This window comes from Lissotriton vulgaris, chromosome 5, assembly GCF_964263255.1.
Source record: "Lissotriton vulgaris chromosome 5, aLisVul1.2, whole genome shotgun sequence".
In the NCBI taxonomy this organism is placed as follows: domain Eukaryota; kingdom Metazoa; phylum Chordata; class Amphibia; order Caudata; family Salamandridae; genus Lissotriton; species Lissotriton vulgaris.
The window spans coordinates 200,298,732-200,325,624 of record NC_141693.1 but is presented as its reverse complement, the minus strand read 5'-3'; the positions used below and the strand labels follow the sequence as shown (position 1 = coordinate 200,325,624).

Sequence of the window (26,893 nt, the reverse complement as noted above, 5' to 3'; positions counted from 1 at the left end):
AACTGCACCATGTATCTATGTGTTGCCAAAAATACACAAGGGAGGCAATTTTCCACCAGGACGTCCCATTATATCGGGAATTAATTCTCCTACAGAACGTCTTTCACAATATGTTGATGGGTTTTTACAACCCCTTGTGGCCAATCTACCGTCCTATATACAAGACTCAGGGGACATTCTGAAAAAACTAGATGGCCTAGAATGGTCTGCTGATCTGATGTTTGTTACGCTGGACGTAACAGGGCTTTACACCTGTATACCACAACACTTTGGTATCAGAGCGCTCTCGTCATTTTTGTCAATGAGAACAGCAGATCATGTAGATCATAATGAAATGCTGATCGAAATGACAGAGTTAATTCTATCCAGAAATTTCTTCCTACACAAAGACAGCTGGTACCATCAAATAAGGGGGACCGCAATGGGAAGCAAATTTGCTCCCTCGTATGCGGGACTTTTTATGGGATGGTGGGAGCGTGAACACGCATGGGGCAAATATGCCTCCCCCTGGATGGATATGATCATCTTTTGGGGGAGGTATATTGATGATATCATCATGCTGTGGAAAGGGAGTGAGGCACAACTACTGGAATATTTCAACTTTTTGAATGATAATCCTTACAATATACATCTGACAGTGAAATCTGACTACAATCAAATGGAATTTCTAGATATATTGTTTTTCGTTGAGAAAAACACCATACAGAGCAACCTGTACCGCAAAAGTACAGCCTGTAACAGTGTGTTGCACGCTACCAGTGCGCACCCTAGCTCAACCATCCACAATATTCCATATGGTGAGATGGTGCGCATAAGGCGCAATTGCAGTAAAGAGGAGAACTTCAAACATGAGATACAGGACAGTAAGATCAGGTTTGCCAACAGAGGCTATAACAGTAAAACCCTGGATAAGGCTGAAAAGAGAATACTGACCGTTGCACGTAGTGATACTCTCATTAAAAAGGCTAAAAACAACAAAAAGAAGAACAAATCCAGGATGGCTTTCACCACCCAATACACACAAAACAGCACAGAAGTTTTCAAGGTCCTCAAAAGACATTGGAAACTATTATGTGAGGTCCCTAATCTGAAGGAGGTAGTCAATGAGACACCCAGCATCACTTTCAGGAGAGGTAAAACTTTACGAAATATTTTGTGCCCCAGTTATCCAATGAAGAAGAAAACAGGAACATGGATGCAAACAAGACCAAAAGGTTTTTATACATGTGGAGGATGTAATATTTGCCCCCTTGGTATGAATAAAACCAAGAAGTTCAAATACAACACGGAAAGGGAATATGAGATAAGGCATTATATCAATTGCAACACTAGCCATGTGATTTACGTCATAGGCTGTGGTTGCAATAAGATATATGTCGGGAGCACTGTGCGTCCTTTAAAAATCAGGATTCAGGAACACACTCGGGCCATGAAAAACTATGACCTGAAGTACCCCATGACCTATCACATGCAGGAACACCATAAAGACGACAAGAAAATATGGTTTCATGGTATTGATCACATACCGCCACATCCCAGAGGGGGGAATCGCGAACTCACCCTCAGGAAAAGGGAAGCGTCTTGGATATGTCGCTTAAGGTGTGTCGAATGGGGACACAACACCGAGGATGAAATGCACTATCACCTTGTTTGAAATAACAGTGCTGGTGGGTTTCCAAAGAATATATAAATCATTGATATTCTAAAAACGGACTTTGTAAAAACTGGTGTTGGCTTATTTAGGACGGACCACTATTAAATTGGTTTTTCGCCTTATTTACTGCTGACTGCCTATTTGTGTCGCCAAAAGTGTGATCTGTGCTCCCCTCATTAACCATCATTATGTTGAACTGTACATCCCACTGATTTATTCTTTTTGCTTGATACATATGCAATCCTCCTAGTCTCACAACCAATCTTTAATAGCAAACAAATACTTTGTCTCCCCTACCCCCTCTATTGAGTTGGGAGCAACATTATAATAACATATTATGCTATGTGTATCTTGTTGTCTTGACGTCATTTTCGAGCCGCACGTGGGGCGACAGTAACAATCTCCTCTCAATTGATACACTGTATCCTACCGAATTAGATGAACTACTGTTGTTAATGCTACAAAAATTTTTTTTCTATAATTGTATTCTATATAATACTCTCAAACTTTATACATATGTTTAAAAAGTTTGAATACTGGTCTATATACGTAATGGTACATAATAGTTTTTCTATATACTAATGATTGATTTGGATTATATATTAGTACAATCCTCGTATGAACAGGAATTGTGCGAAACAAATGTCAAGCCACTATTGTTTTGCTCACTCCCGTCTCACGCCCTGACCCGACAGAATCTAACATCGAGATAAGCTCATATCTGACTAGCCTAATATGGCGGCTATTTTGGACCGGCAAGTAGTGGTTCGAGGTGCATGAATTTCTGCCGTCCACACGTGAGGAGGGTGTGGTTATATCACAGCTAGCGCGCAGGTGGACGTTTCTCACAACTTGCCGGGAAAGGTTTGGCGCGCGGACCGTGGACACGCCAACTGGGGGAATAACACGACCCCTTAAGGTAGGATATCCAGGAGACTCTTTCTTTCATTAATTTCAGACCCCTTCGTTCGGTTTTCAGTATAAATTATAGAACCTTTGTACGATAGGGGTCCATATTCCGAAAGAGCCGTACTTTAACATTGTTTACGTATTTTTGACTGAAGTCGGCGTTTAGGTCGTTTTCACTATGGAGCCAAATAGTTTGCTTTGGGACAAGTGCCAATGCATTGCCAGTATTGATTAACACAAATAGCAAAAAGTATTTGCGTCATGATTTCATGTCGCTAAGACCAGGTGACCATTATATCGGGCTCATTAGAACTGGGTACAACAACAGAAACGGGTGCTACCGTTGTGTGGTGCAATGCGATTCCCCGCCTTAATTATTATGTGCCGAAGGGACATTAAAGCTAATATTTGGGGAACAGATATTTCGTCCCTTAAGGGTAGAAATAGGGTTAAAGACATTTGTACAGCACTAAGGACCATGCAACCCTCATGGTATAAACAAATATATATATTTTCACGTTAATTTACAGGCAACTACCTTCATTTGAATACATATTTGGAGCCAACTATGGACTGCAGGAATTGAAAAACTTGACGGTGCAAACAAAGTGCACGTCACACCACTTGAAGGTAGGCCAATATATATAGCGATGGACCTAATTTTTCCCCCCCCAGAAGCAACGATAGTTCGACAATATAGATCTTAAGTATCTCCACGACTAATGGTTTGTTTCTCAATTTTTACTATTGTTGCAGGCCAATACTTGAGCTCAGTGGAGTGCGTATTACGCTGAAAAATTTATATGATGCAAATCGAGCGTCCCCTTTTAGAATTACTTTCCTTGAATATATAAGGTACTTATTTATTACTTCCTTCTAAATAAGGTGTAGAAGCAAACTACTTAGTCGGTATATAAATATATTATGGTATTCCCAGCATTTGTGTTTCTCTTATGTATGCACTTGTATGCACTTGTTGCAGGCAACCTTAGGTGAATATTTTGTTTGAAATACTGTCGGAACTCAATACGGCCCATTAGACATCTACACTGAAGGATTTGGCTCCTTGTTTCAATACAGACATTTTGAATCGGAATATATCCCCGTCTCTTTGCACATCATTGCGGTAGGAACTATATTTATTTATCCATTACTAAGGGTGGCTGCGTGTTATGTTATTGTATCCAAATCTGGAGATTGTTTGCTGTCGTTCTATAGTATGGCATGAATTTGCGATCTTGATAAAAGAGGTGACACACTCAAAAAGCTGTGACAATGGAGGTTAGAATGTTTGCTCTTGTACTTAACAAAAAAGGTTTTTGGTGCGGAATCGTGTGTTTGATTTTAAATCTCGAAATGTGTTATGACCAATATTAAGGACTACGCTGTTTCTGTTGCTTGTAATTGGACATACAATACTCTAGGAATGATGTACCCGCATACAGCTAACAGTAGGTGGGCTCATAATGAAATCTGCGTTAGACAATGCGTTTGCAGCATAGGCACTTTGGTAAATATACATAAACTGTATTGCTGTGAGGAGAATGCTGCTATTTTAAAATTGAGACATGTTTTTAAATTGTGGTTTGTATGTATTTTTCTTTTGTTAAATGTAATGTCTGTGCACACACTTTTATTGTGGTTCACAACCATTGGCTAGAAATGACTTACACGGGTTTTTGTATGTTTCACTTTATGATTTACAGCCCTGAAGAAGTTCTGCTTGACAGAACGAAACGCGTTGGCTGGTTTTTCTTGGCATATTAAAAGAACTCTTTTGCAACCACGGATTCAGCGTTTTTCATCTGGAACTACTATTTGCTTATGAACCTTATCAATCAAGCCTAGTGGCAATTTACTTCATTTGGGTGGTGCATTTCAAAATTTGTTTGAAAATTGTCTTTTTCCTAGGGTGCCTCTGGGATATACTCCTGGGACAGGGAGTATTTGAAATTGCACGCTACTTACAAGAAATTCATACCTACTTATTGGTGATATATGGGTTGGTGCATTGAAGGTGTATAAGTGGTCCACTGTCCCGTGCTAGTTGTTGAAAATTTCTTTTTAAACTGGCCTTCAGCCTTGCTCTCCTTCTTTTAAATAATGCTAATTTCTGATGGGCTTCCTAACTAAATGATAAGTATTGACCCCTTATCACTTTATTTATTTCAATATTTAGTAGCCGAAGCGATTGGGGGACTACTAAAGGTTTTTTAGAGGAGGGGCCCTTCTTAGCTATTGAGGTCACTAATTCTAAAAACTCAGCAAAGCCTAATAGTTCCCTCCCGTCCCACTGAAACAAATTCTCCACAGTAGAAATTAAAAGAGTCAGCAAACACACAAAGGAACGGTGATTCCAAAAACATTTCCCCGAACTGGCGCCAAAATTCACCACATCCGGGTCGATGTGCCAGGAATCCGCCAGAGGAGGGCTGAGAGAAACTGTAAGCATCAGCACATTATGGTCTCTAAGTTTAGTATCTACAACCAAAAGATCTTTCATATGGGAAAAGAAAGAACAATCTGCGATTACATGATCAATAATAGAGTCTCCGTTTTTTTAATTATGTGTGAAAGCTGCCGGGATATCAGAAGGGAATCTCCCATTTATTATTAGGCAATCCACCTTAGAAAGACCTTCCAGAACTAATTTACCTCTTTTATTAGATTTAATATTCGCTGGAAACAAGGCCTGAGGTATATTAAGCGCTTCTTCCCTAAATTTATTTCTAAACAAATCAAGCCCACAATTAGATATATTACAATTCAAGTCTCCAAATAACAATATATAAGGGGGGGAAGTATCCATACTTTTAGTTATGAAGGAGAAGAGTACTTTTAAACCATCATTAAAGCAAAAGTTTGGGGGAATGTAAGTATTTATTAAAACAAGCAATTTATTGGGACAATCCTTGAACAAATTTTTAAAAAGTATTGCCTGAAACAATTTATCGGGATCAAGATAGTGGGAATAATTCCAATTGATTCTATTGGATAATAAACATGCTATTCCACCCTTGGCATGACCTCTCCTAGAGGGGATTGCACTTCCTTCTAAGACAAAATACTCTTTTTCTAGTATTAATTTACCTTCCACCCACGTTTCTTGAAGACAGATTATGTCGGCTTCTAGGGAGCGTAGGAAACATAATTTTTCCTTGTAATCTTTGAAACCCGCAGTATTCCATGAGATTAACTTCAAGTCTCTGTTAAAAATTTGGATGCGGTTTAGGACAAGAAGTAGATTTGCTAGAGAGAACACCCGGTAACCAACTCCATTTTGAATAATCATCCATCAAAGTTTGTTTAGGAACACGCAAGCACAACAACACAACAATAAACAGCACAGCAATTCAAGTGTGCTAGTTGTTGTGCTGTGCTCTGGTTGGGTCATTTTGTGGTATGTTGATGGGTGGGGAGGGGATATCCAGGCTTTCACACGGTGAGCAAACTTCTTGTAGCTTTGCATGTCCAAATAATGGCCTGTGCCACGCTGGAACTGTTATTGTGTTGTATTTATATAGCTGCTCTCACTACCCTGGCAAGTAGCTGAAGCCCTTTTAGAATGGCTTTCACTGATGACCTTCAAGCGAAGCGTCACATGCCTTGTGCTTGTGACTTCACAGGGTACAAGCTTTGCGGTCGGCAGTAGTCCACCAGACTACTGGTGTACTGACATTGGTTTTCCAGATCATTGTCTGCAGGCAAGTTTCAGGAGATAACTCCAGTCACCCATCCAGGGTCGGACTGATCCCTAGGACAATGAGGGATTGCACGATCGGGTGGTCTGAAAGATCAGTGTGTGGGTCCGTTTTTTAGCAGAACTGTTTTATAACCTTTACCTAATCTCTCCATGGCTGCACCTATTTCAAGTATATTTATTGGGTGCATGTTTTTTTAATTCATCCTCCACCCTTTACCTAATATCCCCACTTTATAATACCCCCAGTAAGAGCACAAAACATTGCCTTTCTCAATGGGTGAATTTTGCGAATCTCGCGTTCGTGAATTTTGCGGATTTGCGAACTCGCAATCCGCAAAATCCGCGAATTCTCGCGAATTTGCGGATTTTTTTTTTGTGTGTTCGCACAGGTTTCTGCCAGTTCGCGAGGGTTTTGTACAATTTGGCAAACGCGAACTTACCTGTCGGGTCGCAAGTTTTGCGAACTTGTTGTTTCTACGTGTCCAGCCTGTTTGGGACACTCTTCTTCATCACTGCCACTCTCTGTCACCACTGCCACTCTCTGACTACTCATGCCACCCTCTGGCCCACCCATGCCACCCTCTGTTTCATCACAGCACCCTCTGGTTGTCCAGTCAGTGTACATTATTGTGGCAAAGCACACCTTCCCTGCCTCAAGTGACCTGAATTAATTTGGGGCTGATTAATGTGTCACAGAATATTTTTTTAGCTGGCACCTGCTTCCTTAGTGCTTCCTGATTAGTGATCTTTTGCACTTGCTAAGTGCTTTCATTGTTGCAAAATTAGTTACAACACCTGCCCTGCCCCAACTGACAATAATGAATTAGGGGCTGATTAATGGATTTGAACTTCCAGCCTGGCTCCTGCTTGTCTCCCTTAGCTGTAATTCAGGACCTTTGTGGCATATGTGTAACTATTCTGAGGTTCAGAGCAGGGTCACATAATAGTTGCAACTGGCAACTGAACTCTGGAGGGGCCCCTCAGGAAGCACTACAGGAAATGGCTACTAATGATGAGCCTGAACTTTTGAACCTGGTAAGTAGTTTCAGTTTTGCTAAGATCGTATTTCTGCAATTTAGCGCTTATTCGCGGGGCGCGAAGTTGTACTGGGAAGCCGCGAACTCACGCGAACAGTGCGAGCAAGCCATAAAATCCGCTGCTCGCGGATTTGCGGACTTTGCGGGAGATTCGCGAATCTCGCGGATTGCGAATTTACCGAAAATCCGCAAAATCCGCGAGCGAAACGGATTTTCCGCCCATGCTTACTTATATTGCACAAATGCTCATCAAGCTACAACTTACAACAAAAACCAGCTCATTATTAATCACTTAGGTACAACCTATTGCATTTACTAATGCTCGTTTTAAATTACTGTCAATACATTTTTAATGGTCATGATAATGCATAAATTCCCCTAAGAAGGGATGCTATCCCTAAATATAATAAAAACAAACTCATGTTTTGAAAACAAAATGTAAGAAATAAAATGAATACCTTAAAATCTACTGATTGAAAATTGAGGGGGGCCTATAGACTAATTAGGTGCTACCGATAAGTAAACGGCTGGCTCATTCCAGTTGCAATCTGGCGGTAGTTTCTGTATTTGAGTATCATTAGGTCTGACAGGACGTGGTCAGCTAGGTTCTGGTGCACACCGTGAGCAAGGCACCACACAGAAACAATCAGACACTGTGTGTTTTTCCTACCTCTCCACCCTTCACACTTCCAATCATATCTTCATGCCACCTTCACAAACCTTCCATTATTTAAAGAATCATCCAGATCTCCAAATCTCCCTCTAACTTAATGCTCCCTAAAATGGTAAAAAATGATGCTGTTAAGAACATATTATAATTTCATGTCACAGTATACACAGACCTCTGCTGAACAACAGATCGGGCTTCTATGTCATAGTTCACCAGTTTCCAGTCCAGGACTTTCTAGGAGTTGCTGGACATATTTGCTTCATTTCATAATTTCAAGAAATTGGATTCACATGGATGACAACAACCACTCACAAACGGAAATCCCAGGACTAGACAAATGGTGTTTGGTATACATTCCTATACAAAACTAACAAATCTTGCACAGCATGGACAAGATGAAGAACAACAACCACTTTTTGTAGGTAAAACCTAGTCCCAAAGCAAGAAACATCGCTGTATAGATATCGGAAAACAGACATATTTTTCATCCTTCCACCTAAGAGCTGTATATTGATACAAGCAAATTTGTCTGACAATGGGGCTCAATGTTGGTTCACAATGTCCGTGTATCCAAAGATTTCAAGACAAGCACAATGCCAACGATAACCCTTTCCACTGATTTAAGTAAATAATAAGTGTTTTGGGGTTGTATGTGGATTCGTAATCGCATCCAGTGTGCAAGTAGGAGAACTACAGTGGATTGGGTACAAATTCAACCCAGCAGTTGGTTGTGAGAGCTCCGCAAGACTCCGCAAAGTGCCTGCCATGAATACAATGCTACTCCACTCCAGCACTGGTGTTCCACCTCTGTGTTCCATGCAGCGTCCCAGGCTCAGAGCAATGAAGTGCATCCTCAAGCTCCCTGAACTCAACCAATGCAGGTCAATGCAGGCAACTATTGAATGCCTGCTCCATCACTTAACTTCTCAGGGTCTGAGATGGAAGCTAGGAGTACATAGAAATATGAACAACTCTCATGCAGATTCCACAAGGAGGCTCAGGCCCAAGGGAATGAAACACGAGTGGAGATTATTGCAAATATCCTTCAGGGATCACCTTAAACCCGCTCCTGCTCTCCATCCAAGAGCCACTGTTATAGGGCACAATTATCTGAGTGCTTTGACAGATCCAATACAACAATGTTTCCATTTCACTAAAAAGGTGGGCGTACGCTGTTAGCGTCATGTACCTGTGTACTAACAATGCCTCCCAGTCAAGCTTCAGAGCCTCCCCTTCTGTGTGAGCTGTACAGATATGGAAAGGCCTTCAGGCCACGAGCCACACCCTGGCACACTGAGGCTTTTCAGAGGCATCAGCGTGTCGGGAAATTTCCTCCATAAAGCCAGTCTGCCTCTATGGTTTGGTCATGTAAAAGGGGGTCTGCCAGTGCTCCACTGTTGTCATAAACTCACTCTTGCTAACCTTTGGCCTGGTCATGTTCCACCTAGACTACTGCAACAAATTAAACACCGGAATTCCCAGTGCTTCTCTCTCAAAACTCAACATTTCAAAACCTTGCAGAATGCTTGGTTGGTTTGAAACAACATCACATCATCAAAGCTGGCCCTTGTATCCCCACAGGGGCACCCAGTCAAAGAAAGAACTACCTTCAATGATTGCTGCCTGGTACATGCAGTGCTCTGTCATTTATCACTGTACATATACACAAAACAAGGAAGACTATCAAGTTAAGAAAATCTTTTACGTCTCACCTAACGCTTTTGATAGTCCCATACTCGCAGCCCTGACTGAGTTTTTACATCAACATGTTTTCCTCGTAAATGTGATTCGTGCTACTAAACATGTTCCCACTCACTTACTCATGTAGCACAATAGATGATTTTGCATGTTAATTTGATTTAGCACCAAAATTTGATTGTGCATCTAAATATAATTCCACAATGCTGCTTACTTTTTACCCAAAGTGAATTTGCACATAAAATTGTTTTTATATCTAAGCTAGATTTTGCACATAAATATGATTTCTGACCCTAAAGACTTTCTACATTCATACTGATATTACAAGGGAGATTTTGCTCTTCCATGTGCTGTTAACTAAATATGTAGCTATGCCAAGGGACACATTTTACATCTAATGTAACATTTTACGACTGCCTTTTCTCTCTTTACTATGTGATATCCCGCTGCTGTATATTATGTCTGTCCCAATATTTTTGTGCTTTTCAAGATGAATAGCCTGCAAATCTTTCATATAACCACATCGAAGCCAGCTCCAAACACAGCAAAGAACTCTTCAGCGTCCAGCAACCGAGAACATAATCACCCCTTCCCAAGAACTTTGTGACACCCATGGGTCTTCTTCCATCACAGAACCTCTACCATCTACAAACACTTTGAACTCACCTCCGACCTCCCCAGCCTCCTCACCCCCACAGACACACACTCAGACCTCTGGATCACCGCTTGGGATCAGCTTAACACTCAGAGCACCACTGTCATCATGCTCTCCATCCTCTCAGGAGTCCCCACCACATGTTCAACCTCAAAAACAATACTGCCAGCAGCATCCTCCCAGCCATCTTCAACCCCTCCATCAGCTCAGCCACCTTTTCAGAAGAACGGAAACATGCTGAAGTCAAACCCCTCCCACCGACCCCAATGAGCTCAAGAACTACCAGCCCAGCTCCCTGCTCCCCTTACCTGCCAAAGTCATTGAAAGGCCATCAATCACCATCTCACGGAATACATGGAGAATAACTATCTTCTGGAGCCATACTAATCTGGATTCCGCATGAACCATAGCACCGAAACTGCCCTGATCGCAGCCACCACCAATAGCAAAGCCCTCCTAGACCAGGGAGAAGCGGCCGCTCCGATCCTCCTCGACCTGTCAGCAGCCTTCGACACCGTGTTCCACTACACTCTGATCAAGAGGCTTAATCAGATTGGAATCCAATAGGATGACCTCAAATGGATCGCATCCTTCCTCACAGGAAGAACACAGAGAATCTGCTTTCCACTTTTCACCTTGGAACCCAAGAACATCATCTTCGGCCTCCCTGAAGGCTCATACCTCAGCCCTTCACTGTTCACAGCAAACATCACTCACCTGGGCAACATAGTAAGAACCCATGGACTGAACATCATTTCCTACGCAGAAGACACCCAGCTCATTCACTTTCTATCTGAAGACCCATCCACCAAGAAGGACAACATTCACTCATGCATGACCAGAGTTTAAAACTGGATGCAAAACAAAGGCCTCAAACTCAACACAGACAAAACAAAGGTACTGATCTTCAGGATCACCACCTCCCTGTGGAATGACTCCTAGTGGCCTGCTGACCTAGGACTCTCTCACCCACTCCTACAGAACATGTCAGGAAACTTGACATCATCCTGGACAGCAAACTCATCATGAAAAAGCAGATGAACGCAATCTCTTCCACCCACTTCTTCACTCTTCACATGCTCCGTAAGATTTTCAAGTTGCTCCCAGTCACCACCAGACACACAGTCACTCAAGCCCTCGTCACCAGCCACTTGGACCATGGCAACACACACTACGAAGGAATCACCACTCACCTCCTGAGAATATTGCAGACTCTACAGATCTCAGCAGCTATACTCATTCTTGACCTCCCTAGAGGGACTCACATCACCCCACACCTAAAGAAACTCCATTGGCCACCTCGTCCTCAAGAGATGCCAATTCGAGATGCTGACCGACACCTACAAAGCCGTGTGCAATCAAGGAACAGCCTACAATAACCACAATCCCGAGATCTACCAACCCTCAAGACACCTGTGCTCTGTCTCCCTCTCTCTCACACCCTCCGCATCACTGAAGCAACAGCCGAGGACGCTGCTTCTCCTAACTCACCACAAAGTTCTGGAACAGTTTCCACCTCCGGACATCACCTCCTCTTCAGGAATTCAGAAGGGGGCTGAAGTCCTGGTTGTTCGACTGAGTCCACACGAGCAGCTTGGCTTTCAACACCTAAATACCCTCACAAGTGAATAGTGGTGCTTTATGAATCCCGTTTGCTTTATTGGCCTCCGAATACCATAAACATCGAACCCTGACCAGGAAACCTTAACGTGTGACAAGTGCCACGGTTTCAGACTGGGCTGCATTAAAACAGATTACTCTTTTTAAACAAAGGATATATGCCCTTGGACTGATTACTTTAAGCTTTTTCAAATTAGTCTCAAAACCTCCATTACAGGTTACAATATCCAGAAATGCAAGCAACACACCACCCTGTCTGAAAATAGTAAGGAATTGGAAAGTGAAGGCCCTGTGTGTGGATATCAACTTTCATAGCTTCAACACATTTTTTGATACCCTGGGTGCCCTACTACAGCCATTACAATCTCACTCTCCTTCACTCCCAGCCTACACTTTTTAATGGTGACATCACTACTCTATTGACTCCGATTATCACCCACAAAACCCAAAACCAGACAGGATAATGCCAGCATCAATCAATGTAGGCGAGCCATTCGCTGGAACCCTGCTATTCCTACACTGAGACAGATCCAATTCTGTTAAGACCCAAGACATAAGTTTTCCAGTAGCCACTAGTAAGACACGATGCAGCCTTTCTCTGTCAATCAAACTCCCAGTCTTCTTGATCCAGCTTCAGCTGCAGCAAACCAATAGCACACAAATTGGCTCATCACAGAAATACTCAATCACCCCTAGGCATGAGGCATACACAAGGTGCTTCCTTACAACTACTTACTAGAACCAAAACAAAAATCTCTTAAACACTTCCTAAAATGACTGTTTGACCTAAAAATGAAGATGATCACATGCCTGAAACGATACAAAATGTGCAACCCGCATTGTCTCTCTTTTCCACAGGCTCACTTCTACTGGTCCTACTCGCCTAGATCCTCGCAGCCCCAATTATATCTCACTCAGCACACCTACTCCTCAACCCCATGCCTGAGAGCATTCTTCCACACGCGTTACATCAAGTGTACCACCACAGCCTGCGACAAATGCCATGCGATCACAGCTCCAAATACTATTTAAGACGGGTGATATTCGTAACCCATAACATCCTGAACGATTAGCATTCATCAAGGCTTGGAAAATACAAAACAACAGAGACAGACATGAGAGGCACAGAAGGAGGCAGATTTCTCAAAGACCGGACTGACGTAGTCTGTGCACATTTGCACATCTCTGGATTTTCCCGTGAGCCCGTTAAAGCCTGACCTACTGGCTCTGCCAATGCTTGTTATATGGTCAGTAGGGCAGGGAGTCCCGTCCCAGTATTTGGAATGCATGTTAGAGTAAGAGCATACAGCCACTGATGAGATGCCTTGCACATTTAAAATAGTTGACAACCATAAGTGAAGGTTTCTCATCCTCCATTTCCACCTCCTGTTTCCTTGCACAGCACATGGCGGAGAAAGTCTTTTTTCCCTTTCTGAGAAGTAAAAGGAGGGGAGGGTTAGAGTGGCCTAGGGGCAGGCTACATGCTGTGCATTCATCTGAACAAAAGAGTAGGAGGCTTTCTTTAAGTGCAGGTTTAGGATAAAAGAGTCAATTAAGTGGCTAGATGCTTTTCAAATAGCTTTGTCTTTTCCTTTAAATAGTTTAGGTACAGTTGAAAAAATGCAAACATCAGTTTTGTCAGCTAGATCTTTGTAACATATTATTATTGAGTATTTTCACTAAAATAACCAGATAACAACAGCCTTCACACATGACTGCGAGGCCATGTGCATTAAGCATTTACTACAAGAGATAAAAGACACAGGATTGCTTACGGCCATATGTTATAGAGATAACAGAGACAGAATTGCTTAGAACCTTAGGACATGTGCAGTAAATTTAGCAGAATTAGGAGCTATAGCTTGAAGACGGTGGGCTTTTACAAGGCGTGCTTACAACTTTTCCCCATTCAACTACGATGACATTAACATCTTGAATTATAACATTATTTTGGGCACACTTTCATGCAGCTGGAGCAGATGGCAAGGTATTTGCAAACAATCCCAAGACCAGTTTAGTAAATGCACAAGATTCACAAATTTTCAGCAGGAGGACATTTCTGCATCTGTACTTGATCTGCATATGTGCTTTATGTAGCTTTTCTGTCAGTGTGGAAACTCTTCGTCCCATGGAAAAAAAACCCTGTTCTCGACACCCTATTAAATAAAGGGTTGTTCCTTGCCCTTTCCTTTCTGGAAAATTATTTACTTCTATATCATCCACAGGATAAAACTTGTAAAATGAATTTAGATAGTAGGGAAACTACCTGAAAGTGTGATGTGAATACCCATCAACATCTCAGGTTGTAAGCGTCGGCCTACTGCTACGGGGAGTCCAACCAAGAAACATCCACAAAGGCACTTAAGAGAGTAAGAGCTCAGATTGGAGCTACCTGTACATAGTAGCACATGAGACCTGAACTCGGCTAAATAAATGGTTTGTTTGAAAGCTTTCATGAGCAACAGAATATTTCTTCATGCTATCCTTCTTTGGAAAGCATCAAGCACAGGCTAAACTACATTATTTCCTATGTCTGCTTTTCTATACAGAGCTCGAAGGCAAGCCTTTGCTCCACTTGCCCTACTCCTGCTGTAGGATGATGGAAGAGGAAGCTGCACTGCAGCTTTTCTGTAGCTTGTTGTACTTCCAAACACTGTGAAGTCTGACATAATAAATGAAGAAGAGGGTAGACATGACTGAGTAGACAAGCTTACACATCATTTTCTGGTTGATTGAATGACCCAAAAATTGGGTTGGGATGAGAGTGAAACTTGTTTCCAGTTCAGGGAAGACCTGGCTTGGCAGTTCGGGCTGGACTATTCCCATGAGGCACAGGTCAAGACTGATTTGCATATAGCTGGGTCTGAACTGAGGTGGCGTAGCAAGCTAAAGAACGTTGATGGATTCAAACCAGATCTGCGACTGGGGTGAGTGTCTGAAAAGTTTCAGTGCTCCGTCCATAATCTCCTTGTGTTTGAGAGTGCAACTTCAGACATCTTTACCTACTAGTGACGAAGGCCCTACTTCATTCGAAGGAGTGCGAAAATACCAATATAGTATTGCTGGAACCAGAGTTACTGACACTGACAGTATGAGAAATTTAGGGTGCGGGAAGCTCATGTTATTCAAACAGCATCCATAGGGTCCTTTGATAAACAGAGGATTAATGCAGGAACCAATATTACCCCAAGATTCTCACTGCAGCTAAGACTGTTTGCAGAGGCTGTAAAAGGAAATGTATCTTTTTGCATGATCACCCCCGATGTTTTGCATTGATCCTGCATCGTTTTTCAACTCTGAGAGTGCACTTAAGCCTGCTAAGCAGACCTCAGCGCCAGTGTTCTAACCCCTTATAAAGTGTATGATGACCTGGCAGACCCAATTGGCATACGCTGACGTACTTATAAGTCTCTAGTATATGGTACCATGGGTACCCAGGGCATGTAACACAGTGTCCCTCCAGGACTGCAGCGCTGGTTGGGACATCCTGTGTGGGACAAAGTACAAAATTGCTCCCAGCCTGTCGCTGCTCCCTGGAAGAGCAGGTTTCACCTGCTAGTTTAACTTTGCCATTGAAAGCAATGGCAAAGTCCCCACTTCCTTTAACAATATATATGTCTCCACTAAGAAGGGCCTATGGAGACCTGAGGCAGGGAGCTATGCATTATTAAGAATGATATATGCTTTTAAACTGTCCTGACACATCCAAATTGTCATTTTGCTGTGGAAAAGTTAGTAGCCGCATTGGCTAACACAGAGTTACCGGGTGACCCCTCAGCCTGGCTAACTTCGGAATGAGATTACTAAATGGTTACTTCAAGGTGAAGTAGTGTGGCTCACTGGTTAGAGGCGGCAGACCCGAGAGCAGAGGACGGCCCGGGACCAGGGTTCGATTCCCGGCGCGGCAGGTTTCTGGACCAGGGTCAGCGGACTCGATAATTCTCTCGCCTCGGTGCCCACTCTGATCAGCGATCACACTCGGCAACTCTGGGCATTAGCTTGCCTCATCTTCACTAACGGCCCCACCTGACCGCCGGGGATGCCTGGTCTCACCCTGGAGATACCCATTAAGGGACCATCTCTCAGGGAAGCCAGGAAGGGTTTCGCAGCGGTCGAAGCGCCTTGGGACCCTACGGGTAAGTAGTGCGCTATATAAATGCCAATACATTTACAAGGTAGCAAATTAATTGTGGCATCAAACCTGACTTGGTGCCCAAGTCAAATTTAATGTCACTTTTAAGGAAAAGCAACTTCTAGAAAGTTGCCACTCTGTAGACCAATTTGTCCAGTGGCCTCACATGGTCGCTGGCCACCAGACACCTTCTGCCCTCCTGGAGAGAGTACATTTAATGACTGCCAGGCTTAGGAACAACGGTAGCCTGCTACATAGGGAAGTGTTATTTCCACCTTGTTGGAAGCCACTCAGAGTGTTGGCCCAAAAGGCGAGCTTCAAAAGCGAAACTGCCTTTGCTGTGCAAATATAAATCACACTCATGAGGGGTTGCCCGTTTGTTCAGGTAGACAGGCTAGCAGCGGGAACAGAGAGGGAAGACCAGTTCCCAAATCAGTTTTCCTGGGGGGTATGGCCCACAGGTAGCCACACTTCTAGGGTGGGCTACCAACCTCCTAACATCCAAGGAAGGGTTCAGACATCTTGGGGAGTGGGCAGAATAGTGTCACCTGGGATTGAAGATGCCACACTTTGCCGGATGCCATAGAAAGTCAGAAGGGTTTCTGGTACCCCATTTGCTAATGACAGCATCATCCCCCTAGGACACTTTCTGGGTATAAATAAGGCACCCCTGGCACCCTGAACCTCCGATCACTACAGAACCAGAGAGAGGACCGAAGAAGGACTGCCATGCTGATCCCTTGACCTGGCAAAGAGAGGCTTCTCAGTCTGCTAGACTGCACCAGTTGCACCTTGAGGCAGCAAAGAGACGACTGTACCTGTAGCTCCAGGCTTCAGAAAAAGTCTCTCCCCAGCCCCAGACCAAAAAAGTGACTCCAAGGATCAGTAGACTGACGACCGCCTCCCCCCCCCCCTCCCGGAACTAGCATCAGGACCATCAAAGCTGCAGTATCCCAACTTGGCAAGTCAGTAACCACTTCTGGAGAATCGCTGATGAGCACCCCAAGAGACTGATCCTCTATTCCCACAAATTGCACCCGAGCCTGCCGGACCCAGGAGTATTGCCTGAGTCCAGATTGGGTGCGCAAGAGGGACAGTAGCCTCCACCAAAGGATACCGCTGTGAACGGAGACCTTTAGCCCAGCTACAGCTGACCTTTTACTGGCTCAAAGAGGACTTCAAGGGACATCCCCGGACTTCAAGGTACATCCCCATTGACCACACAGCACCCAGAGCATCCATGAGCACCCTCCCATCTCCTGCATTCCCAAAATGAGGACCACTCCGTTAAAGTCTAGGGCAGCTATGGTGTAAAGTTAAGAACTGGACTGACTCTTCAGTTTAGAAGCTTTGGTGACTAGGTAACTGTCTAAATACTCCTTGGTGCCCCGTGACATTCTCCTTGATGGGGTTGGTCACCCGAATCAGGTTGGAGGAGCCGAACATAAGTCTTTCAAACTTTTCGAAAGTTTCCAAACTTTATGGTTACCAATGCTTGTTTATGGGTGTGACTAAAAGAAATGAGATTCAAGTTTACTTTAAAAATATATATCTCTAAAAACCTCTGGTACAGTTTTGGTCATCTTGTACCCTAAAAATTCCTAAATATCAAATCAATTTTTATAAATTGGTGTTGGATTTATTTCATGCTGTGTGTCTTTCTTATTTATTTGTTTGTTGCTTCTAAATACTTCACGCTAGTTTCTTTGCTTAATCCCTTGCTGCTAGGAGCCACAGATAGCACATTATTTTTCATGTGGATGCATGGCAGCTGCTCCTGCTGGCACACATTACAAAAGGCATTGGTGACACAATGTATTGGCCTGCATGATCTTGGCTCTGCTAGTCACTATGGTAAACCATTCCAATTGCTATCTTCATCTTCTGAAGTAGGTCTCCCGCCTCTTGAGGACCTCTATGGAATGGTTTCTTTGGTAGTGCATAACTGAGTCAGATGTTGAACATCGCTACAGTTTAGCGGTTCGAAGATTTGACCTTGAACACGTAAGGTGGCCTCACTTTCTGATACTGAAATTGCACCAGAGTCCTCAGGATGGAGCAGCACTCAATGTTTAACCAGATTCATGAGTGTACATGAGACGATGATTGACCACCATGGCTCTGACAAGAATGGGAAACCTTTCAGCAAAGTAATTCACTTAATATCTGGTACAACCTTCCATGGACAACGCAATGAACAACAAACTGAGAACTGTTTTTTTTCCCATAAAAAAGCTAATGGGCCACCATGAAATACAGCTGTGGGCCAGAAGTGACTCTCCCTTCTATATATTAAAAATGTAATTAAAAAAGCCAAATAATATTCTTCATTAGTAACTGAAATTATATACCATAATAAGCAAAATCAGCACCAGACCAATATGGTGACTGGCCAAGTAGACAGGAAGTAACTAATGCTTGAAAAATCTGATAAAAGCAGAAGAAGGTATTTATGATGTACGTACAATCCAGAATTCAGGTAACACTGCCTTTTATTGTTCTTACACGTATTTATCCAAATTGTTTCTCCGCAAAGCAGAAGTTACAATCTGTCCAAACCATCCCAGCCCAATTGATAGCACATGGACGACTGAACAACTCAGAGCATAGAGAGCAAAAGCTAATAAAATCAAAGCTTGAACCACCAAGCTCACAAGGGAAAGGTTAATTTTAACAATTAAAAATAGAATGGCTTATTGTCACTACAACCAGGTTTTTACCAGGGAAGATGCATCAGCCCCTCTCACACATCTCCAGAAAAGATTTCACAGTCTTAAACATGGACAGATGCCCATTTTGCATGGTAAGGCTCAAAGATCAGTCCTCCAGGGCTGGAAGGAGAAGGATTGTATTTAAAGTTTATTTATTTAAAGTTTTGTAGAGCGCGTAGTCACCCAGTGGGTATCCCAGCGCTAAAACCTTTTTTACTCGCGAGGGGGTGTGGTCCGGAAAAGTGACAGTTTTAGGGGAAGAGAAGAGTTTTGAGGGCTTTTCTGAACCGGAGGAGGTTAGGTTAGGTCATGTTGTACATACCTCTCTGTGCAGTATCTCTTAGAACACACCTCCCATCCACAGCCTCCGTATCCTTCACGTGGTTCTCGAGGCAGGGTCCACATTCGCCCTTACCTTCGGGGCAGGTCTGCCGCCTCAGCAAGGCGCAGTCTATGCTCCCAGGGCAGTGCGAGGCTGGAAATAGAGATGGCGAGAGATGAAAATCATGCAAGCCAGAGATCATCCTGGCACAAAGATCAACCTAACACAAAGATCCCCCTAACACAAACATCATCCTGACACAATCATCATCCTGACACAATCATCACCCTGACACAATCATCATCCTGACACAATCATCATCCTGACACAATCATCATCCTGACACAATCATCATCCTAACACAATCATCATCCTAGCATAAACATTACTCTAACACAAAGATCATCCTAATTTAAAGACCAAAGTTGAATGAGCTGTTAGGAACCGTGAAAAAAGACCAGAAACTGCATACAAGAGCATACGCAGGCCATTGGATGGCATCCTAGGACACTGTTGGTCACCGCAGAGGCTATTCAGCGATGAGCAGTGAGTAATACCCACATAGACACAGATGGATATAGAGCAAAAAATATTCAACATGAGCATCCCAATAGGAAGTAGCTCCCTAAAAGAAAAAGAGCATCTGTGTAACTGGTACCATGCCACACCAGAGTGTCAATCAGAAGTTTTGGATGTCACCATTATTCAGATGTTTACACCTACACAACTGCAATGTTACCATGTCACCAGCAAGTTGATTCATCTGTCTGATTGCCACGCCACTGAGTGTCTAGAAGACCGGCTTTCTGGGTCGTCAAGGGAGGGATGGAGTCAGGTTGGAATATGGCCTAGAACGAGGGAAGGAGGTGGCCTGTCGGATAAAAGAAGAGATGGAGCTACAGAAAGGAGTAGAAAGGTGCAGCGGACAAGGGAAAGAGGAGCAAGGAAGGTGCAGGGAGAGTTTGGATAGTCAAGAGGGAGGGCCTAGCTTTGGTGGCGCTAAAGGAGGGAGGGGGAGAGAGATGAGTTCAGGTGGAGCTAAAGGAGGAACGAAAGAACTAAAGTAAAATTGGGATAGGAGAGCAGAAACTGATGGTGTGTAGGGAATGGAAATGTGGGGTAAAGAAAAGAAAGAGAGAGAAGGGCCTGAGGCGGAGGAGTGGGATATATTCACAGAAGAGGGAAAGAAGTACGACGTTAAGGTAGTGGCACTGGTGAGCAGAAGGGAGAGGGCATCTGGGATGAAGGTTGGAAATAAAAGACTGGAGTTCTGGAGTTGCTCAGGTGGGGCTGCAAGCGGGAAACAAAACAGAGGAGAAAATAAGGGAAATTATTTAAGCAGGTCGGCCAATCCTGTAGGGACCGGTCTGAAGACCCCTCACTGACCTAGGTGTGAGTAGCTCACCCAGTCCCAGTGTTTGCATTGCATTTTGCGACTTGTAGTCCTACATTTTAAATGGAATAAACAGAACTACATGTTGCAGAATGAAAGCAAATAAACTGGACAGGATGAGCAATTTTTTAATATTTATTTTTATTGGCAATGCGGGTGGTATCAGTTGGCTTCACATATCTGATAAGTACATCATTGTGTAACAATACATCATATCATGTATGGTGCAGACTGTTAAGTAGGACTAGTCTACGTTAAAGCCCTTTTAGTTTTTGACGAGTATATTCCTGAATGTAATACATAGCAATCCCTCCGCAGGATGAGCTACTTAAGAACAGGCCTGGGCACCTTGAGACCTTTGGCCACTGGGTGGTCTGACGGGGAACTGATGCCAGGTGCACTGGACTCAGAGACATTGAGGGTGGGGTGCAGGAGTTATTGAAGGCATTCCCAGCAGCAGCCATCAGGTTGCGATTTTGCAGTCTTTGTTGCACATGCCAATAATTTGAGCTACTAAACTTTTTGTTGGAAGAATGTCCTGGACGTTTAATATGAGCACAATGGCCACTTTCCACACACCCTTCATACGGGTTAGAAGGGACTGAGTCATACACAGGGAAACACTGAACAAGGGTGCACGCCTTCAGATCCAACAGGCTTCAAAACAAAACATGGTTTGCCTTGCACTTCCCCAAATCTGTCTTTGAGAGAAAATCACAATCCCCATCCACTTGAAAAATAGTCTTTAAATCTTATTTATATCAAGTTCTGCCCGTTGTTACTGTCCCAATGACTGTTAAAATGCACATTTTTCAAGATAATCATTGGAACCTCATGTAAATGTGCACTTTAAGCCCTAGCTAGTCCTCTGTGATTAACGTTACTAGCACTGTGTGCATTAAAAATATTTCCCACTACATTTAGAAAACCTTCCTTGAGAGGTGACCCAAAGCCCACTCTATAAAATAGCATATTAGCCATATCAGTTACCTGACCAATGATCCCAAGAATGCATTATTTCCCATAGTCCAGCATATCTCTGGGACACGCTGAGGGCGTTAGCTGCATGGCACAGCCCTCACCCTCATACTGGTCTTGCAAAGTTGAAGGGTATGCCATTGCAATTGGGGAAACACCAATCTGACGGGCTGATTACGATGGCAGACAGACTTCAGTCCGTCCGCCATCGTATCGAGGAGTGAGACTGCACTCCTACAAGGCGTGGTCCCACAGGGGTAATTACAATGTGACCACCACCACGGCGGCCACAATACCTATATTTTACATTGCAGCGGGTGCTGCTGGCTGCAGCACCCGCTGCAATGTAAAAACGGGACATGTAACATATCCCTGCACTACGTTGCAGGCATCATGGGGTGCCTGTCAGATGGTGCAGGGATATGTAGGGTGCCCGCTACGGGACCCAAAGTCCCTCTCCGCCTGCCTTTTCATGGCAGGTTACATGATAATCCCTACCACCGCCGTTGTAGGGATATGATTCCCCTCCGACTTTCTGACGGGCTCCTGGAGCCCATCGAAACAGTGGCGGTCGGTCTCCCCAACACGCCTGCCACATTACAATGGCGGGCGTGTCTTTCGCGGTCGGTAAACCTGCTTACGATGGTGGTGAAACTGCCACCGACCGGCTGTCGGTGGCGGTTTCACCACCATCGTAATCAGGACCTAAGTCTGTAACTGGCCCTGGACCTACTACAGACAGAGCATGTAAATGTGGAACAGGGATACTTTATAGTTGTAACGGTAGTGGTAATCACAAATCTCCAACATATTATTATCCACCCAAAGAAACAGATACATTTCCTGTAAGGAATTCCAACACGGTTGTATAGTCATTAGCCCTTATAAGGATTTCACACCCCAATAGCCAAGTCTGCACATTTTCACTGCTAAACAAGCACCTTGAGTCTAAAAAATAGAACAAAACAGTTGCTCAGTCTATAGACAGAAATCCTTATTTAGAATTTGGCGGATGGGTACTCACAAACATGACGGATACCCTGACAGCCTTATTACAATTGCATTAGGATACAATTAGGGTACAATGCACTTGTCATGAAGTGGACAGGTTATCCATCACATTTGTGACTGAGTATCCCTTCGAACAAATTTAATTAAGGTCCAGAGCCTTTTAACTTGGCTTTTAGTTAAAAACTGCTATCTCTCAAGGTTGTTCAACAGCAGAGAGGCGAAGCACACTGAAGCAAAATGCATATGTGACTGTTAAACTTGAAAGAAAACTGGAGCAGTGCTAACCTCCCAGATGTTCTACAAATAGGTGGTATCTTGCACCTGCGCACTGAGTTGATCAAGTTTAATCCAATTTATATAAGACTATGAGTAGAGTAAGGACTTGTCAAAGGCTTGGACTGTTTGTGTGGCTTCAACTAGAAAAATTCTACAATTCAAAATTCTATTATGGGGCTACTAGGGTTCCCTTATGAAGCACTTTTATATAATAAATAGAGCAGGTGGACCATCAGTTTGCTGGACAGGTTATTCTGCCACATCTGTAGCAGTGTACCTTGTCCACCAAACTGCAACTCAGACCCAACGCCTTTTAAATCAACCTTGGGCTCACATATTTGAGGTTTGGTGGAAAAATAGGAAGACCTCTCAGGGCCTTCTTGGCAACGGAGTTTGCAGCCATAAATTACATGTATACCCACAAAACCTGCATTCAGTGTACAAATACCAAATACCCATTTCAAAAAGCAAGACTGTGGATATTTCTGACCATAAAGCATATTTACTGTCAGAAAGTCGCCACTTTCCAAGTTTGCCTTCACAATAAGTCTGAGCTTTCAGTGAATATAGTGATAATCCCCTGGGGGAGCAGCAGAGTGGAGCAGGAGGGCATAGGAACATAGTGAACACCCACAGAGTCATAACTTTAGGAGGAAAAACCACTGCTGCGGTTAAGATAAATGACATATGTCTGCTGAAGTAACTTTAGGGATAGAAATGACAGGAGTAGGTCCGTACATTACGTGTCAAGCCCTCTCCCACCTACTAACATTAGCAGTCGATGTAGGAGAAAGGATTTTTCTAACAGGACACATTTTCCAGATGGATGAAAAGAAGGGGATGAAACTTACAGTGCAGTAGCACATTCCAACATCTTTACTCAGATTATCAACAAACGAGACAAAAGTAAGTGTTGTCAGTGGGAGGACCCATGAAACAATCTATGACTGGCAAACATGTCCATGAGCACTGATGGGGCATTTTGTGATCCCTAAACTATATGACCCCAACTGCCAGGATTAAGGGAATGAGAGACAACACTGGGCAGGCCTCGTCGGCATCCAACAAAGTCACGGGCTAAGTTACCAACGAACAGAAGTGACTGGTCTGTCAAGACCAACATGGGTTTTCACCTAAAGAACATCTGCTCAGATTAATTGGAGAAACCTCAATGTCCTGTATGCTTTCCTACATATAAGGACAAAGGATTTCTACGAAACTGTAAGGCAAGGCCTCAATGAAAATGTGTGGCACCTGCTCTTTATTCAAACAACCCGCCCCATGGGCGTGTACTTCTGCCCCAGTGGGCGTATGCCAGAAAGCATCTTGGTATTCGCAGTCCACACATACAGTATTACCCCAGTGGGTTGTTTGAATAAAGAGAAGGTGCCACGCATTTTGTTTGCAGTTTCCAGTTTGTCAAGGCTTGTGATCAAGAACAAACAGTTTGAAACGGGTTAAGCAGCTACACGAGATTGAAAGGAGGCGGTTTTGTGCTCAGGTCCTCCATCCAGGGAGAGTACTTTTTGAGTGGGCATCCTCACAGGGGCCCCCTGTTTTGTTGAAAAACAAAAATATACATATATATATATATCGAAATATATATTGGAAACAGTCCCGTCCGCTATCCACGCAGACTTAGCAGGCGCAAACCTCTCTCCCCAAGTATCAAATCCAAGATTTTAGTAAATCGCCATCACACCAAAATCGTGTCAGTGGTGGTAAGTTTTATTCTGCAATCATAGAGCGAGTGCTCTCCTCGACGCGTTTCGCGTTTATATATATTAGGTCCCTGGCCTTACTCTTTTGTGACTGGGTGTTTGTATTAGCATGTCTCTTACTCCTCTTCTTTTCTCTCCCTATAGTCAACCTTACTGCCCCCTACAACCCTCCTTTCTTGTAGTAACTATTCCCCATGTTCTAGCAAATCCCCCTTGTCCCTCCCACATTTGCTACAACAATGTTCACATATGTGTGTAGAGATCCCTGGGACTCCGCTGAAGATCTCCACAAAGAAAAGAAAGAAGAGGCGGAGGCCGTAGGTTTCTGAACATCATTTCTTAGTGAGTAAAATTAGTATATATGGCACTCCTTTCCGTACTACAATATGCGCTTGTGAAAAGGCCTCTAACTCTTCAGGTAAGTCTCATTTTGCCTTCAGGAGGAACATAAATATTCCCACAGATGTGTTGTACCAGGATGAAGACAAGGGCAGCATCTTTGCATCCTCACTAAAGTCTGGTGTCAACATCCAAAAACACCCACCACCAAGAGGCCAGTGAAATGAGAACACCAGGTTATACAAAAAATATAAATTAATGCTCGCAAAGGGAGAGCTGCCTCAAAATCTGCAAAAAGTGAAATACGTCTTCAGCAACATAAAAATCAAAAGAATTTTGGAAAGTGGAGAAGGTCAGCTTTGTGTCATAAACAACACTCCATCTCAGAATGCATTTTCTAATAGAAAAGATCCATTAGAAATCCTTGGCTTCACCTTCATATCAGAAGTCAAATATCTTCCGAGAAGCAATCACGACTCAACTACTGTGGACCTTGAAAACCAAAAGTGCACTAAACACTACCTGCATCACTTGTCTACATTTTGGAACACAAACAGATTCAGGGACGAATTCACAAATGTTTTGCGCATACAAGTCTCTTTCGAATTCATCCTGGTTCACGAGGTCAAGGCTAGTGAAATACCTGATGTTCATACTCACTCTTATCGTCAGGAAATCCATCGACATGGAGGGAGCATGCAAAATTAACTGAACGTACAATACCCAATTTTGTGAGCATTGATGAATATTTTGTAAATAGTGGTGAGTTAGAAGGGACATGCCAATATTTGATAGCAGTGTGGGGGGAAAAGGTAAAGATGTTTTCAGTGCTGCAGGGGATTTTGTGGGGGGATGTGTAAATGCACGTATCTAAGCATGGGCGGGAAATCCGTTCCGCTCGCGGATTTTGCAGATTTTCGGTAAATTCGCAATCCGCAAACTCTCGCGAATTTACCGAAAATCCGCAAATTCGCACGCAGCGGATTTTTTTGCTTGGTGATACAATACTGCGGCGTGCGGCGTTCACCTACCGTCATTCAGCGTTTGCAGAGTTGTTTTTCTCTATATTTTGCGAGCGCTGCACCATTTTGGATCTTGCTGCGCGATCCCGCGGGAGTTTGGCGACGCATCGCGAGAGTTCGCAATTGCGAACATGTAGATGCGGCGGGCAGCAACAATCTCGCACTCGCGAAATTACAAAATTTGCAATTCTGCACAAGAAATCCACCAGCAAGCAGCATAAACCTTCTGAAAATGATGATTTTTATCAGAATAACTCCTCAGGTTGACATTTGCCTGCACTTTTTTGGATTTGAGGCCTTTTTGACTTTCTTTGGATCACTTTTGGATTAGAAATCAACTTTCACAAGTAAGTTTGTTTGGGGCATTACAGTTGCTGTTCTGCAGAAAAACGAGTTTTGCAAAACTGAAAGCACTCAGCAGGTGTAAAAGTTCACTCATCATTAGTAACCATTCCCTGTAGTGCTTCCTGAGGGGCCCCTCCAGAGTTCAGTTGCCTACGTTTGTTTGGGGCATTACAGTTGCTGTTCTGCAGAAAAACGAGTTTTGCAAAACTGAAAGCACTCAGCAGGTGCAAAAGTTCAAATTCATCATTAGTAACCATTCCCTGTAGTGCTTCCTGAGGGGCCCCTCCAGAGTTCAGTTGCCTACTTGCAACTATTCTATGACCCTGCTCTGACCCTCACAGCAGGCTCATAGAATAGCTACAAGTAGGCCACAAAGGTCCTGGGAAAAAAAATGCACTGCAACAGAAAGAAAATTACAGATAAGGAAGCAGGTGCCAGACAGGAACTTTAAATTCAGTGACACATTAATCAACCCCAAATTAATTCATGTCAGTTGAAGCAGGGCAGGTGTGCTTGCTTTCCCCCCCATAATCTACAGTGATGAATCAGAGGGTGGCAGTGATGTACCAGAGGGTGGCATGGGTGAATCAGAGGGTGGCAGTGGTGAAACAGAGGGTGCTGTGAACCTGTGATGATGAACCAGACGTAGAAACAACAAAGTCACAACCGTTGCGAGCCGACAAATAAGTTCGCAATT

The 26,893-nt window shown here is 43.5% G+C and overlaps 1 protein-coding gene across 1 annotated transcript in view; it reads right to left on the bottom strand.

Moving 5' to 3' along the window:
* Positions 1-26,893, bottom strand: part of NPDC1 (neural proliferation, differentiation and control 1) — a 475,224-nt gene that overhangs the window by 202,062 nt on the left and 246,269 nt on the right. The window contains exon 2 of the mRNA XM_086921156.1: positions 19,112-19,264. Within this exon, the coding sequence (XP_086777282.1) occupies positions 19,112-19,264 (153 nt within the window). The remainder of the gene's footprint in view (positions 1-19,111; positions 19,265-26,893) is intronic.